Here is a 13,768-nt window from a genome sequence, read left to right as displayed (position 1 = left end):
TCAGCTATAGATTTAAAAAGCCTACTATCCCGGAAACACATCTTTAGTCTTAAAGGTCATTTGTCTTGTACTTTCTCAATATACTAAAACTAGTTTTAAAATCACAATAACCTAATAAGACAGCAGTGGAGTTAATAAAAATTTATAGGTTTATATATTGTGGTAGAATTCATAGTCTTCATTTACTCAATTTTCTTTTGTTAGAACAAGCAGTTGAAACTGTTACTTGTTACAAATCCAGTTTTTCATCTTAAAATTACACACATAAGAATAAACAAGTTAGCCTTTCATGAAAGGCCCAAAGTTGTTGCTTCATATCACATCTCCTGAGGAAATGCACTGAACAACAGCGGGCAGTTGCATTTGCTACCAATGTATTGTACAACACATCATCAGAAGTTTTCTGCTAACAAACACAGCCTCCTCTTACCTTTTGCTCTTGATGGGGAAGAAGGAGACGAGCTAGTTAAAGGCTTTCTAAGGGTGGTACATGGGCCTTGTGTGTCTGTACGGCCCAGGTTAGATCTGTTTGCATTCTGATCACTGTGTGCCCTCTGATGACTTACAGCAGGTTCTGACTTCCTTCGCTTTCTGAAGTCACTCGCAGTACTTGCAGAACTACAGAAAAAAGCAGTATAAGTAGCAGTCTAATTCTGAGATCAGAATTTAGGATTTTAAAAAGTAAGCTCATAATTATATTATTGGTTCATAAATTAAAAAATGCCAGAACAAATACATCAAAACCACGTAAAGTGATGAAACACTGGTCTCACACATCTTACAGCATATTTCACAGAGAAATGATAATTCGTTCGTCACCTGACTGTTTAAAGTTTTATGCAAAAATACTATGCCATTTTCTTTGAAATAAATGCATCAAGTATTTTTAGACTATTTGTTGGAACTAGAACTTTAGTGCAAAGATAGGGAAAAGAGACTGAGAACAGTTGGGGCAGCTCAGGGAAACAGCACTGAGGGTCTTGCAGGCAGTAAGGTTAAATGATAAACTGCTGTTGAGACAGAAGATTGGGAATGTTAGTGGAAAGACCCAGAACACAGTATAGTTTACTCTGAATGTAAAGAGTAAGTCCTTGCAAAACTAAAAATCTACACATCAGTATCAAAATACGAACACTTTCTCCATGCATCTCTATTTTGTCAGTAGCTCACAAGGTGAGTGTTACAATCTGACTCTTCACATCTGCTGATTTCAGGGCCCAGAGAAGACCCTTAAGGCTGGATAATCTGTGACTGCTGAAATAATGTGTAGTATTTCTTACCTACAGGGCCTGTCCAGGCCTCTGTCTGTTGAATAGTGATGATATAAGGAAGCCTGTGAAAACAAATACATGGACCTGTTATATGTTTGTATTTGAAAAAAAGAGTGGCAATTTTTGCTTATCATGTTTGATTACTCTTTGTTACTCTGTGACAAATCCTATAAAAATGGACCATGATGATTAACATCCTGGGCACTCTGGCATAGATACAGCAATATTTCATGAGAACAGTTATGCAGCTTTTAAAAAGCACTGTTAGATTTCATTTCCTATTCTAGTTCAGTAATGTTTTTTCCGTTAAAGTACCGCTAAAGAGTGATCCAAAATCATAGTTTTCCATGCACTTTTCAAAAACAGATACAGAACAGCTGAAACAAACCTTTACTATAGAAACATAAAAATCTGAAAATAATTCCTTCATGTGCAAGTGATGTCTGCAAAGCTTCTCCTCCCCTCGCAAAGTTACTCACCAAAATCTCACAATCAATTATAGCCAGAAACTTGTAATTCCTATTATGTTTGTAGCCACACCTTATAATCCTGGTAAAAACAGTTCTTATCATAGAACATTAGTCACTGCTCATGGAGTTACGGAAGTAGCTACTGCATCAACCCTGGAAGATGGAATGGAGTACTGCTCCATAATTTTATAATCAGTATAAAGTCAACCATACATGACTACAAATTTTAAATCAACCATTTCAAGCCTTCAGTCAGAATACTACACTCTGGTAACTAGGTATGAATCTAGAACAAACTGCACAATCCCTGAGGTATTTCTTCAAGCAGTGAGATTCAAGAGTTAAACTTGTTTCAAGTTCCTGGCATGTCATTTCAGAGGTAACCCAATGGACTAAAACTATCATATAGATTTCTAAGCTGCAGGAAATATTTTTCCCTTTATAAAGAGCCTTCTTGACTTTTTCTCTGTATGGAAAAAACTTTGTATTTGAGGACTGCAGAGGTAATAGCACTCATGGACTGTACAAGTGCTTTCTTTTGTTAGTATAGTTTTTTTTTTCCCTCAGTGATTTGAATTGCAAGTTCATGAATTGCAACTTCACCCGGACTTGCTGACTGACACTTTGGTATACCTCTAGAAGTCACTCGTAGTCTAAGAATACTTGGGAACAGATTTCATAAGACCATATACTTAAATGACATTCAAGAGTAACTGTTTGAACTACTTTTACAGGTGGGAGACTATAAAAACAATACGGTTGTTCAGTTAGAGTTGTCAGTTGGCTTTGTTATTTAAGACCAAGTGATCCCATTAAGACACTAACTGAAGCTTTAATTTCTGTATTACAGTAAAATTTATTATACTGTGGAATGGGGAGAACCACGCGAACACAGCACAATATGAAACAAATGTTATCTAAAACTTGAGCTAAGATAATTCCAATTTTCTCAGTACTTTTAAACTCTAATTTAAATCACATCCAAACCAGGTAAGAAACCTTTCAACTTTTGGAAAGAATGGCAGCTGAGGTGTAAACAGTTAAAAGATGCTAATAATTCAAAGACTTCCTGTTTTATTTCTCAATATTTGGAATGTGTATGGGGTTCATGACAAGTGCACTACTGATCACCTCTTCTGTCCAAACTAAGTATCATGCTATTTGGTTTTTTTCAAATACATTCTGAGGTAGGTATTTATTCCTGAGTCTTTAGTGTTCATACAGTTCATATTTTCAAGTTTTTCTTTACATCTTCTGAAATCTGAAAAGTACTTTGTAACAACTCTCCCACCACTATTGAAATTCAATAATTTTAAGATATATAGCCAATATTATGAGGTCTGTCTACTATAAAACCATAGAAGTCAGATGCAGAGTTGCTCACACAAACAGCCAGTATAACCACAGTGAAGCAAAGGCCTCAGGCCAGTGTGCTTCCCTACGCTTCCCATAAAACATTGAGCCTGTTCTGGAAAACATCAGAGTCTTATTTCAAAACTGGCCACAACTATCTTCATCTTGATCAGTCACTGCCATGGTCTGGAACCAGCAGAGGAAGGTGATCTCTGTTAGGACTGTTGCATGAAGTGGCATAAACATTGCAGGTAGATTGTCATTGTGGGATTTTTTTGTGCAGGTGCCAACCACTTCCACTAGCAACCATCTGTGACATGATAGGGGCCAAATGGCCATGAGGCAGGGATTACTTTCCACCATTTGTAGTGGCTTTAGGGCTATAAAGACCATGATGTAACTCCCAGGGGTGGAACAGATCCCCACTGCCTCCTGTGGAAGGCAGTGGGTAAATCACACAATGGAAACCACACCAGAGGGAACTTCTTTATCCACAGCATTCTCCAGGCCATAAACAGTGTGTTAGTGATCAGCCTAAGATGTCTAGAAATGTGTGTCACGCCGAAATTGACTGCTGGGTTACTGTATGGCTTTTGCTTTTCATCCTTTAAGACTCTCCTATCACCTTGAATGTAACTTGCCCTTTTACCCTTATTTGATGCCACCTTTGAAGTTTTTACTATATGAAAGACACTGTATGTTGCACATTCTACAATACTAATTTTTACCACGGGCATATGTTATTTTTTTTATAGAGTGTGTGGAGTTTATACGTTCTACCCCCAGGTAGAGCTTCACGGATATGGCAGGTAGGGAAAGGTGAAAGTAAACAGTGGATATGATTGTTTTTTACTGCTTGTTTTACTGCTTGTAGCTGTCCTATCAGCTCTTAGGTATTTACTGACCCACTTTCAGGTGGTTCAACTGAACACATCTCCCCTACTCCCCCATCTCCAAAGTTAATTAGTCATCTCCCAGAATATTCAACACTGCCCTACATGAATAAAAGCCACCTGACAAAAATAATTTAATATTGCAGATGACAGCTCCAAACTACCAAATACAGACTTTTTTGAATAGCTTGATTTGGTTTTACTAAAAAAATGAGGTATACATTTAAAAGTAAGCCTATATTTTAGCCATTTTCAGGCATCAAGGCTTTAACGATGACCACAAGTGAAGTTAGGAAAAGAAGCCAAAAGTTGTAAATAACAAACATGCTTGTTTGCCTAATGGCTCTAATACTTTATCAAGTTATTTTGAATATTGTCCTCCCGACCTACCCTCCCCCCCCCCGAGAAATACTAAGTTGCTGTAGACTTTGAACATGATTTATCATATTCAAAGATTATTAAAGTTTCAAAATTAAGACAGAAGTTTTTGTAAGTTAATTAAAGAGAAAACCAATATTACTTAATAGCCATTTTACTCTGACCTACTGAACATGGGAATATTTCAAACAGTCATGTTAGGGCTTTTAAATTGTCTTCCTTGATATACAGAGGACTAAAAAGAACTAGCAAAGGCCTAGAAGCTTATTGTTTCAGAGAACCGAACCCAAATTTCCCAACTATGAGTTTTTTCTAAATATACAGAGACCTTAAAACCAAAACAGAGTAATTTGCAAACAATTAACAGTTTAAGACCACAATTTGAGGTTAAGTTTTGGAGAGACTACAGAAGATGAGAGTGAATCACGAATACAAGCCACCACATGAAGCAAAGTTGCCATTATAGGAGTCACTGACTTTTGCCCTAATGCTGTAAAAATGGGGAGGGAGTGGAGAAGGAATGAAAGCCTGAATCTCTCCCACTCAGAGTAGGGCAACGACAGCCCACTACCTGATCTTGATGAATTTTATTTGGAGTAGCAACATTCTAAATTACAAGAGGATTATTAATTGCGGTTTTTATCTGATTAGCTCCGTAGCCATAAATACTTAATTGGAGAAATGACAGCTTAGCCACAAAGGCTTTCACTTGACATACAGAATTTGAAGTCAGATATTTTAATTAAAAAATACTACTGTAGTGATGGATTAATTGTGCAATGCACCTGCCCAACTCTGAAAAGTGGGAATTTGTCAAAGAGTTAGAGACGTATGGACTGTTGTGTAATTCTGAGTGTTAATCTCTGAGAAGTTTTGGGGATAAGGACTCACAGTTCCTAGGATAATAAGATCAACATCCAACTGCACTAGTGATCTGGAAAGATATGAAGACAAAGATACAATGATTGTGAATTAAAAATGTCTCATAGCTATCAGAAGGAAACCACTAAATTTTAACAGACTTAAGACATAAATGGTGAGCATTCCAACCCTTCTTCCCAAGAGAATCATCCGAAAAAGAATCATTCATTTACCTCATTGGAAACACCAGAAGAACTTTCTTGAAAATAGTCCAAAATCTTTTTAGGTGGCTGCATCATAAAAGCAGAAGTGTAGAGATGAAATGGAGTAGAAACAATGGCAGCAAGGAATGAAACATATGGAAAAGGTGACACAGTTAGAAACTAAGTGTTGACAGCATCAGATACAAAGAGTGACACACACGGGGAGAATGGAAGGATGAATGTGTTATATTTTTTAAATTATCTTAATAAATGTTAGTAACATTAGGTGGTAAAATTTACAACTGGGATAGTTGAATAAATACCAGCAGTTTTTAATACTGATGAGACAAAAGAGTGTAAAGCACTAGAGTTACATTCTGCTGGAGAAATCTCAATCTATTTTATCTTAACAGTTATCATTATCAATAAATTATTGTTGACATATTGTTCATCAGAAGAATGTATCTGGACTGTTTCTGCCCACCTAGAGGGAGGAATGACAATAGGGCTTGAATGGCTGGATAAAGGGAGATAAAAAGTAATCAGTGAAAATGTGATACATTATAGACCACTAGACAACAAAGTAAACCCAGATACATTTAACTTTTTTTTTCTAAAATTTTCAGATGGTATTCAATTGGCAATTTTTTTAAATGTTACAGTTAAAAAATTAAATTTTTAAAAGAGTGTATGCAGTTTTGCTTTCTATTCTGGTCTCACTGAAGTAGCTGGGAGTTCTGATTTTGGCTTATGCCTAGCTACAAAAAGTGACTAAGGTATCTGGTTCCAGAGTGCCCTCCATGGCCCTGTGTCAACTGCTTAGGCTCCTCATGTAGCCTGGCATGTCACTAATTAGAATTCTGAGGGGCCTCCAGAGAATTGTTGGTTAACAGGGAAAGAAAAGAATGGGAATATTTTAAATTCTGACACTCTCAAGTTCATGTCTATTTGGAATTTTCTGCCTGTGGGCAGATGCTTTTGGTTTTTTAAGTAAAAAATCACAGTGAGAATCCTGGGGAGCTAACAGAATACTTAAAAAGACTGAGCGAATGATTGGGTTTACTTCCCTCCTTCTTCTAAGGGGATTTTAACTCCTGTTTTCCACCTGTCTGGATACTCTAACTGTCCCCTTAGACAGTCTTCTGGGATGAAGGCATTTGTTATCCTATTCCTAAAGATGTTAGAGTGTACAGGAAAGAATTTGAGCTTTGTGGAGTGAGAGAGGGTGTGTGCAAAAGGAAGAGCAGGTGCATCTTCAACCTAGTTCTTGAGACACTGTGCAGGGAGGAAGTGAAACCTCGTTCTCAGTCTTGCTTCGAGGCAATGCCACTGTTTTACCCTTGTAAAAAATACACAAACAGCCTTTGGTGCTTAAATACAATTAAGCCTGTGGTATTTGCAGATTTGCAAGTGCCTAGGAAATCAAAGGTGAAAAATAGAGATATTTCTGATTTTTAGGTGTTTCAACCAGATGGAACTCTTCAGGTTTATAATTTTAAACATAAATGTTTGCAGTAGGACTAAGGCAGCATCTGTTTGCCCAAGTCCTTTTATCGATACTAGCTATTTGTGAAAATTGGAGCAGAACTGAACTCTGTCAGTACAAGCAGGTGTCCAGCCTGAAAACAGAGCAAACCTATATCTCTGTGTTCAAGTGTAAAATATGTATTCTGCACGTATGCATATAAGAGAGGAAAATAGGGAAAAAAATATCAGCATTTACTGTCATAAGAAATTTGTATATGGCTTCCTACATTTAAATGTAGATACATTCCTTCAAGTAAAATACATTATTTGTAACTTAGCATCCCTAAAGCAAACTGACATGATTTTCTGTTCTAAAAGATTGTTCAAAACTAATCCAGTCAAATGCAAAAGATTTAAGGAGACTAGAAAAGTCTAGACTAGAAAGTACTCCTGTTTATCATGCAATTTATCTTGTTATTACATATTTACACATACTCCATATTAAAGCTACTAATGCCACTGCTCTGGCAAATTAAGAGTCTATTTGAAAAAAATACTATTTCAAAAAATAAATGCGATGAATTTATCGCCCTTTCTAAAAAAACCCCTCATATTAATTTTACTGCCATATACTTGCTGAATTTGGTAATTTAAATTCCTCATCATAAAAATATTTTTTCCTAATGTGTAAACATTAATATTCTGTCCTCACTTACCGGACGTCCAAATTCCAGTTCTGAAAAGAATTTATACCAGGGTTCGTTTTCTAAATCTATGTCATCAGGGTTTATGCGATCAGTCTGGAGCAGTTGTGAAGGAAAAGGGAAGGAAAAGGTACACACTGAGCAAAGTGCCAGAAATGCCATGTCACTTTAACAACAAACAGACAAAGACAAAACAAATATGGGGAAAGAAATGGAATAAAATCAAAGAATGAAGATGGTATTTAAGACAGAGAATATTCTTGTTCAAGAGCTGACATTGACCGGTAGCTTTAAAACTTTTATTTTTGTTGATGTTCTTCCAAGCGCTGGAACTTGTTAAACATTTTAAAATTACACTTTTAAAGCTAAGAGGACTCTTTGACTTTTCTTTAAACATCATTGCATTACTTAAGTAGATTTAATTCTACTAAAGATTCCTAGTTAAGAAGATGGTTTAAGTGATTTTCATCTCCAGCATAGGCAAGAAATTGCCCATCTGATCAGCAATAAAGACAGAACTTTATCTGTATTGCTTTTGGCCATTCCTTGTCTTCTCACAAAGCATGTTAATTCTGGATCTTGCTGTCTTGAAGCAAGCGTTGAGCAGAGATAAGGAATATGCATCATGCAAGCATCACTATGTTAAAAAACCACTTCAGCACATGAAAAAGGAACTTGTATATTTTAAATTCTATAGTCAAAACTTAGGGAACAAAAAAATTATGTATTCCATACTATTTGTTGCAGCAGTACTGTGTAATACTTTATCTCATATAGCCTTGCTGACGCAATGAAGCATTTTTTTCCCACAGTGAAAAACATTGTTTTCATCTGAAAATTCTCCCAGCTAAGGGATAAAGTAGCAATTGATAGCATTAAGGAAAGTCTTCAGTGAACAGAATAATAATTGACAGATTTATTCAAGTAGCATGAAAACATGACAGGGCAAAACAGTTCAGCTCTCAATGGGATATCTAATAAACTGTAAACCTGGTTGCATTAATTACTTTCTAAATAGCTCCAGTTTCTTTGCAGGAACCTATGTAGGCTTTCATGCAGCACAGAACTACAGTGAACTGTTGGCTTAAAGATCTCTGAAACAGAGAAATCCTCTTGTTAAAGACATTTCTGAATTTAAAGTTGGATTCTCCATAACTGTAATTATCAGAACTCAGACACTAATTACTGTGTGACCTAGAAGGCAGTCGTCAAAGAAGACAGAGCGCAGCATACAGAATAACACTGGTAATCAAATCTGTAACACTTTTTCCTCCGGAGTCAAGCTGTCACCAACATGCTAAAACAATCACATACAGCTATTTCTGTTTTCTGCAACAGATAACATTGTGCTCTTGATCATTTCAGACAATTAAATATCTTACAGCACTTTACTTGCTGACTTTGATGTTACTGGGACAGACTCTCCACTCTTCTCTATCGAAAGGCCAACAACCCTTCAGAACTACCTTGGTGCTCACATATCTGTGAGCTGTTCATGCAATATCTGGATCCCAACTGTTGTTCTACACACTTATCTTCAAAATATCCTTTCAAGAAAGGGAAGTAGTGGGAGTGTGAATGGAGTGGGAAGTGAATGAAGCTGATGAAAAACTTGCTGTGCTCCATAGCAGGGTTAGGAAGTGAAGCTCCTCTGGAGTTCTGCCCTTTTATTTCCACCATCCACAGCTGTAACTCAGCAGTATTAAAGACAACTGTTTGAACTCAGCTATAGACACCTAAGACTTTAGTGGAGAAACACCACTGAAATTAGTTCCATGAACTGACCACTAAAAATTTGTGAATAGAATAGAGACTATGATTACTTTAAGAAAAACACCATGATTCTCTTCTACAGAGATATGAAGGCATGAGAGCAAAACATGACAGATTCACAATGCAGAAGATAACTTTGTTATATATCAATTTGATTGCCATTACAGAGAACACTTGGTGTATTCAAAGGTTTTTCACTTACCTTAAAAAAAAAAAAAAGTCCACAATTTATATCTGAATAATCTGAGAAAACAGTACTAAACAATTCTTTTTCATCCATTCTCCAATCTAAGTTACAGTATGTTGAAATATGGCATGTTTTTATCTTTTTATTCTATCAATAAATTAATTTTCACAGAAATGTTAATATCAACAAATGGGTGCATCTACATTAAATAAAAAAATCCCTTGAAATACATACAGGGTTGAAATTGTGGAGCTTTTGGCACTACAAATCCAGGCCTATTGACATTACTTTCTTGGATAGCGAGCTTCAGCCCTGTGAGCCTCAAGGTGCCCAGAAGAGCAGCAGCCCCGCACCCACACATTGATGAACTGGTGTCTCTCCTTGCAGGGAGGCAGAATGGACTGTCAGATCTGCTGGGCTTCCACCCAGCTAGCCAAGGAGACAAAAACGAGTATGGGAGTTGGCTCCCTTTTCATATTCAAATACTCTCACAATTAACTGCAAGCTTTAAAAGCCTCGTATAAAGCTAGAAATAGTGTATTTTAACTAGTTTCTAAGTTTTTCAGTTCCTCTCACGTGGTATTCTGCAAATAAAATGAGATTGTAAGGAAGTGTGTAAAACTAACTCCATGCACACAAGTCCTAATTTAATTCACAGCTTAAACCGCAGAGGGCAGCAAACAAAAAGAAACTGAGCACTGAAGTCTGCAAATTCCATGCTGCCTGGCAGTTCTAGAAAGGACTCTGCATTCCCTGTTCTACTCAGATCAATACACAGGCAATTGATTTTGTTGGCTTTTGGATTCAGTTTTGCTGATGGACCTTTTTCTATTATCTCCTCTTCTAAGAGACTTGAATCCCTTTGCCTTAAAAACTGCAGTTGGCTTAGTCTCACAAAATATCTCCCAAACTACTGGAATAGGAGGCAAAAGCAATAAAGGATAACCCATTTTTATGACTTGTCAGTCAAACCAAGTCATGTTCCAACACTATCCTTCATCTAGTCATTTAGTAATGTTTTGATTACTTATTGAAAATATGCTACCTAAGACCACCAAGTAACTTCACTCCTTTTGCATAAGATGGTCAACACAACACTGCATCAGCATATTCAAGCATAGAAGAATATGGTCCTTGAAAAAAATTACATCTGCAGTGTCACATGAAGCTTTGCTTGTGCTTGATTTGACACTCACAAATAGACACTCACAGGTAACAACCGAAAGTGTGCATTTAAACTTGTTAGTTAAATGGTTCTTATATGCATGGTCAAATCAGTATTTTGCATTTGCAAATTCAGACACCACACTGAAGCCTATTTAGAACAATGGGCTGAGATGCCTATTGTCAATTTGGTTTTGTCATTTTATTACCTCTAAAGAGTTTGCTTTTGCCTTTTTTTTTGGACTACTTTTAAATAGCTCCAAGTCTACTACTAGATTGACTTAGTCTCTCCATATTTTTATGAGAAGAAATATTTTTTTAATGACATATTAAAACATACCAAACAGAATATTCTAATAACCAGCTTAAGATGTCAAAAGCAATCAAACTCACATATTATAAAGAAAATGTCGAATTTTTCACTACTGGAAAAACCAAACCAAACCAATAGAAGTACAAGCCAAGTCTATTTTTTGGTCTTTGACAAAACATTAATTTTTTAAAATTTATTCTGATCAGTAGAAAATTTGTATACTGAACAAACATTAAAAAATCTAGAACTAAAATTTAACCTTTCAGTTTTATCTGACTAGCACGTGTACTTCTATGCTTAGACTAAAACACCTGATGAAAACAGAGGCAACTATTGCTTGTATCAATTTTATGAAGTCTTTTTTTACAGCAACACTATGATTCTTCCTTACATGCTCTACGGCGGAAATAGAGAAATGTACATATATGAAGGATTTCTTCTCAGATACAAGGTAAAAACTAATACATAATAAAATTTAAATTCATGTTCATGGGAGTAGAATTAAGTTATTATACCACCATACACTTATTTACAGAAGTTAAACATGCATTTTAGGAAACAAATCCATGGTTTGGATGACAGTGGAGAAAAAGAACATTTAATTGAATTGCGGACATTGGAGATGGAAATATACATCAAAACAAGTTATGTACCACCTTACCAGTGTTATAATATTAGAAGAAATAGTAATGTTTCCTGGGCTTATTGAAATAGGAAAAAAAGGAGCTTCATCACCATGTCTTGTAAGAATATTTAATGCCTTAATATCACTTACTTTTACCTGTAATCTCAAAAGACTAATCCTAAGCTTTTACTTTTTGTCGCTGTTTTATACTCTTACATACACAAGTATAAAAGTTCAAATCATGGAAGAAAACACATTAACTTCCTGTTTCATGGCAGAAGGTTGCTACATGGTACAGCAATTTGAAATTACACTCATCCTTTTTTACCCATAACAAAATTAGTCAGTTATCCCCAATCAGTCTATCCATTTAATGTTTATTACTAGGTCAATTTTTTAGACTTATTATTTCTCACATTCTTTTGATCAATGAGGATCTGCTGAATAATATTTCCCACTAAAATTTCCCACTAAATTCCTAAGAAATCTCAATTTCTTATATTGTTCCCATGTTTCTAATCTCCACATTAATTACAACTGATTCTAATCTAGTACCTACATCAAAAAAGGGAATTCTGATCTTTCAAACCTCACCTGTCTTGTTTATTATGATATAAGCTAGCTGTAAAAATTTTAAATTTCAATAGATTATTTTGACATCAAAACTACAATGTTGTGGACGTGGAAATTAACTTATTTCAGAAAAAAACCTTAGGATTTGGAGTGTCATAAAAACTCCCTTTGATTTTTTGTTTTTGACAAAACTAATAAAGTATGAATTTTCAGTTCAGATACTATAAATGTCCATCTTGTGCAATACTAATGAACTGTATTTATTTGACATTCCATGTTTTTATTAATACTTTCAGTATCATCAGAACAAATTTTTAGACATTAGAAATCAAATCTTTTGAAATTATCAAGATGGAAGACTTAAGCAATCCTGACACAGTTGAGAATTTGGAGTTTTCATCTGAATTTGGAAGCAATGCACTGTTTTGAGATGTTAGCTTTTCCTACACACACAGAGAAAAAACTTCTGACCTGCTCTGCTGATCATCCTGTAAGTTGTTAGTTTTGCTTTCTATATCCCATTCAACCAACACAAGGGAAGCAAGTGCTTTAGTGAAACCAAGTATTTTGGTTTTGTAACATGGTTCAAAGAAAGTATCTAAATACATAAAGCTAAAGAGTATCTTTATCAACAGTGGAAATTCCATATTGATAAAACTGCCTGATAAAATGCCTTTTAAATAAAATTATTTGTTAAGTTCATCTGCACAACAGATATTAAACCCCATTTAATTATATTGATTCATTAGCAGTTCCTATAGAAATGCCAATTTCCTCTTTGAAAAATTTATCAGTTCTTCGAGAACTTAATTTCACAGAAAAAGAGCTTGGTGTTTTTATAGCTAACAAAAATCAGACTACTGCAAAGACCACAAAAACAGAGGAAAAGGTGTTTCTCACTGTTGACATACTACATATTCTGAAATTCAGTTATTTCCCTAATTTAATTTAAACTGGCAAAATAAATTCAGTGAACAAGCATGTAATACCTAAGCAAATAATAATCCAGTACCGATTACATAAACCTCTTCTTTAAAACTGGACTCTCTCAACCACTTCAACCTCAGAGTAAAAGACAAAGAAAAGAAAATATTGCCATTGATACATAACAGTTTTCCTAAAATAAGAAAGTCTTAAGACAGAATAAAGGTAAATTGGAAGGGCTGGGTGAATGTATCTTTCAGGAAATGAAAACCTCCGTTGTTATTTTGCAAGCATTAAGCATAGCTTTATCAGACATGCCTGTGAAAAATTCTGTAATTGCAATCATTATTCAGAAAGCAGGAATAAAGGCTTCTAATTATATGTTAATGTACACTCAGTAATCACAGAGTAATTGAGGTTGGAAAGGACCTCCAGAGGTCATCTAGCCCAACATGCTGTCAAAAGTAGGTCTGATCAGATCAGGTTGCTCAGGGCTGTGTTCAGGTGAGTCCTCTCTCGGCAACCTTGACCAGTATTTGACCAAAATCTCCTTAGATGTACAATTAGGCATACCCTGAAAATGCAAATACTTTATTTTTATGCATTAAT

At 35.5% G+C, this 13,768-nt stretch overlaps 1 protein-coding gene across 36 annotated transcripts in view; it reads right to left on the bottom strand.

The window, feature by feature from the left end:
* Positions 1-13,768, bottom strand: part of SORBS2 (sorbin and SH3 domain containing 2) — a 217,484-nt gene that overhangs the window by 29,900 nt on the left and 173,816 nt on the right. For 28 of the 36 annotated variants that reach the window (XR_001920332.2, XR_001920330.2, XM_018070011.2 and 25 more), the window contains 4 exons: positions 7,613-7,696; positions 5,460-5,516; positions 1,281-1,333; positions 431-618 (listed from right to left, as the gene is read on the bottom strand). Coding sequence is in view for 34 of the 36 variants with exons in the window: in XM_018070011.2 (XP_017925500.1) it covers positions 431-618; positions 1,281-1,333; positions 5,460-5,516; positions 7,613-7,696 (382 nt within the window). In the remaining 2 variants the exon portion in view is untranslated. The remainder of the gene's footprint in view (positions 1-430; positions 619-1,280; positions 1,334-5,459; positions 5,517-7,612; positions 7,697-13,768) is intronic. The other 8 variants (XM_018070052.2, XM_018070069.2, XM_018070127.2 and 5 more) reach the window with 2 other exon arrangements.

This window comes from Manacus vitellinus, unplaced genomic scaffold (assembly GCF_001715985.3).
Source record: "Manacus vitellinus isolate BGI_N305 unplaced genomic scaffold, ASM171598v3 scaffold_0_pilon, whole genome shotgun sequence".
Lineage (NCBI taxonomy): Eukaryota > Metazoa > Chordata > Aves > Passeriformes > Pipridae > Manacus > Manacus vitellinus.
The sequence above is the reverse complement of the archived record's forward strand: the minus strand, read 5'-3'. Positions and strand labels throughout refer to the sequence as shown.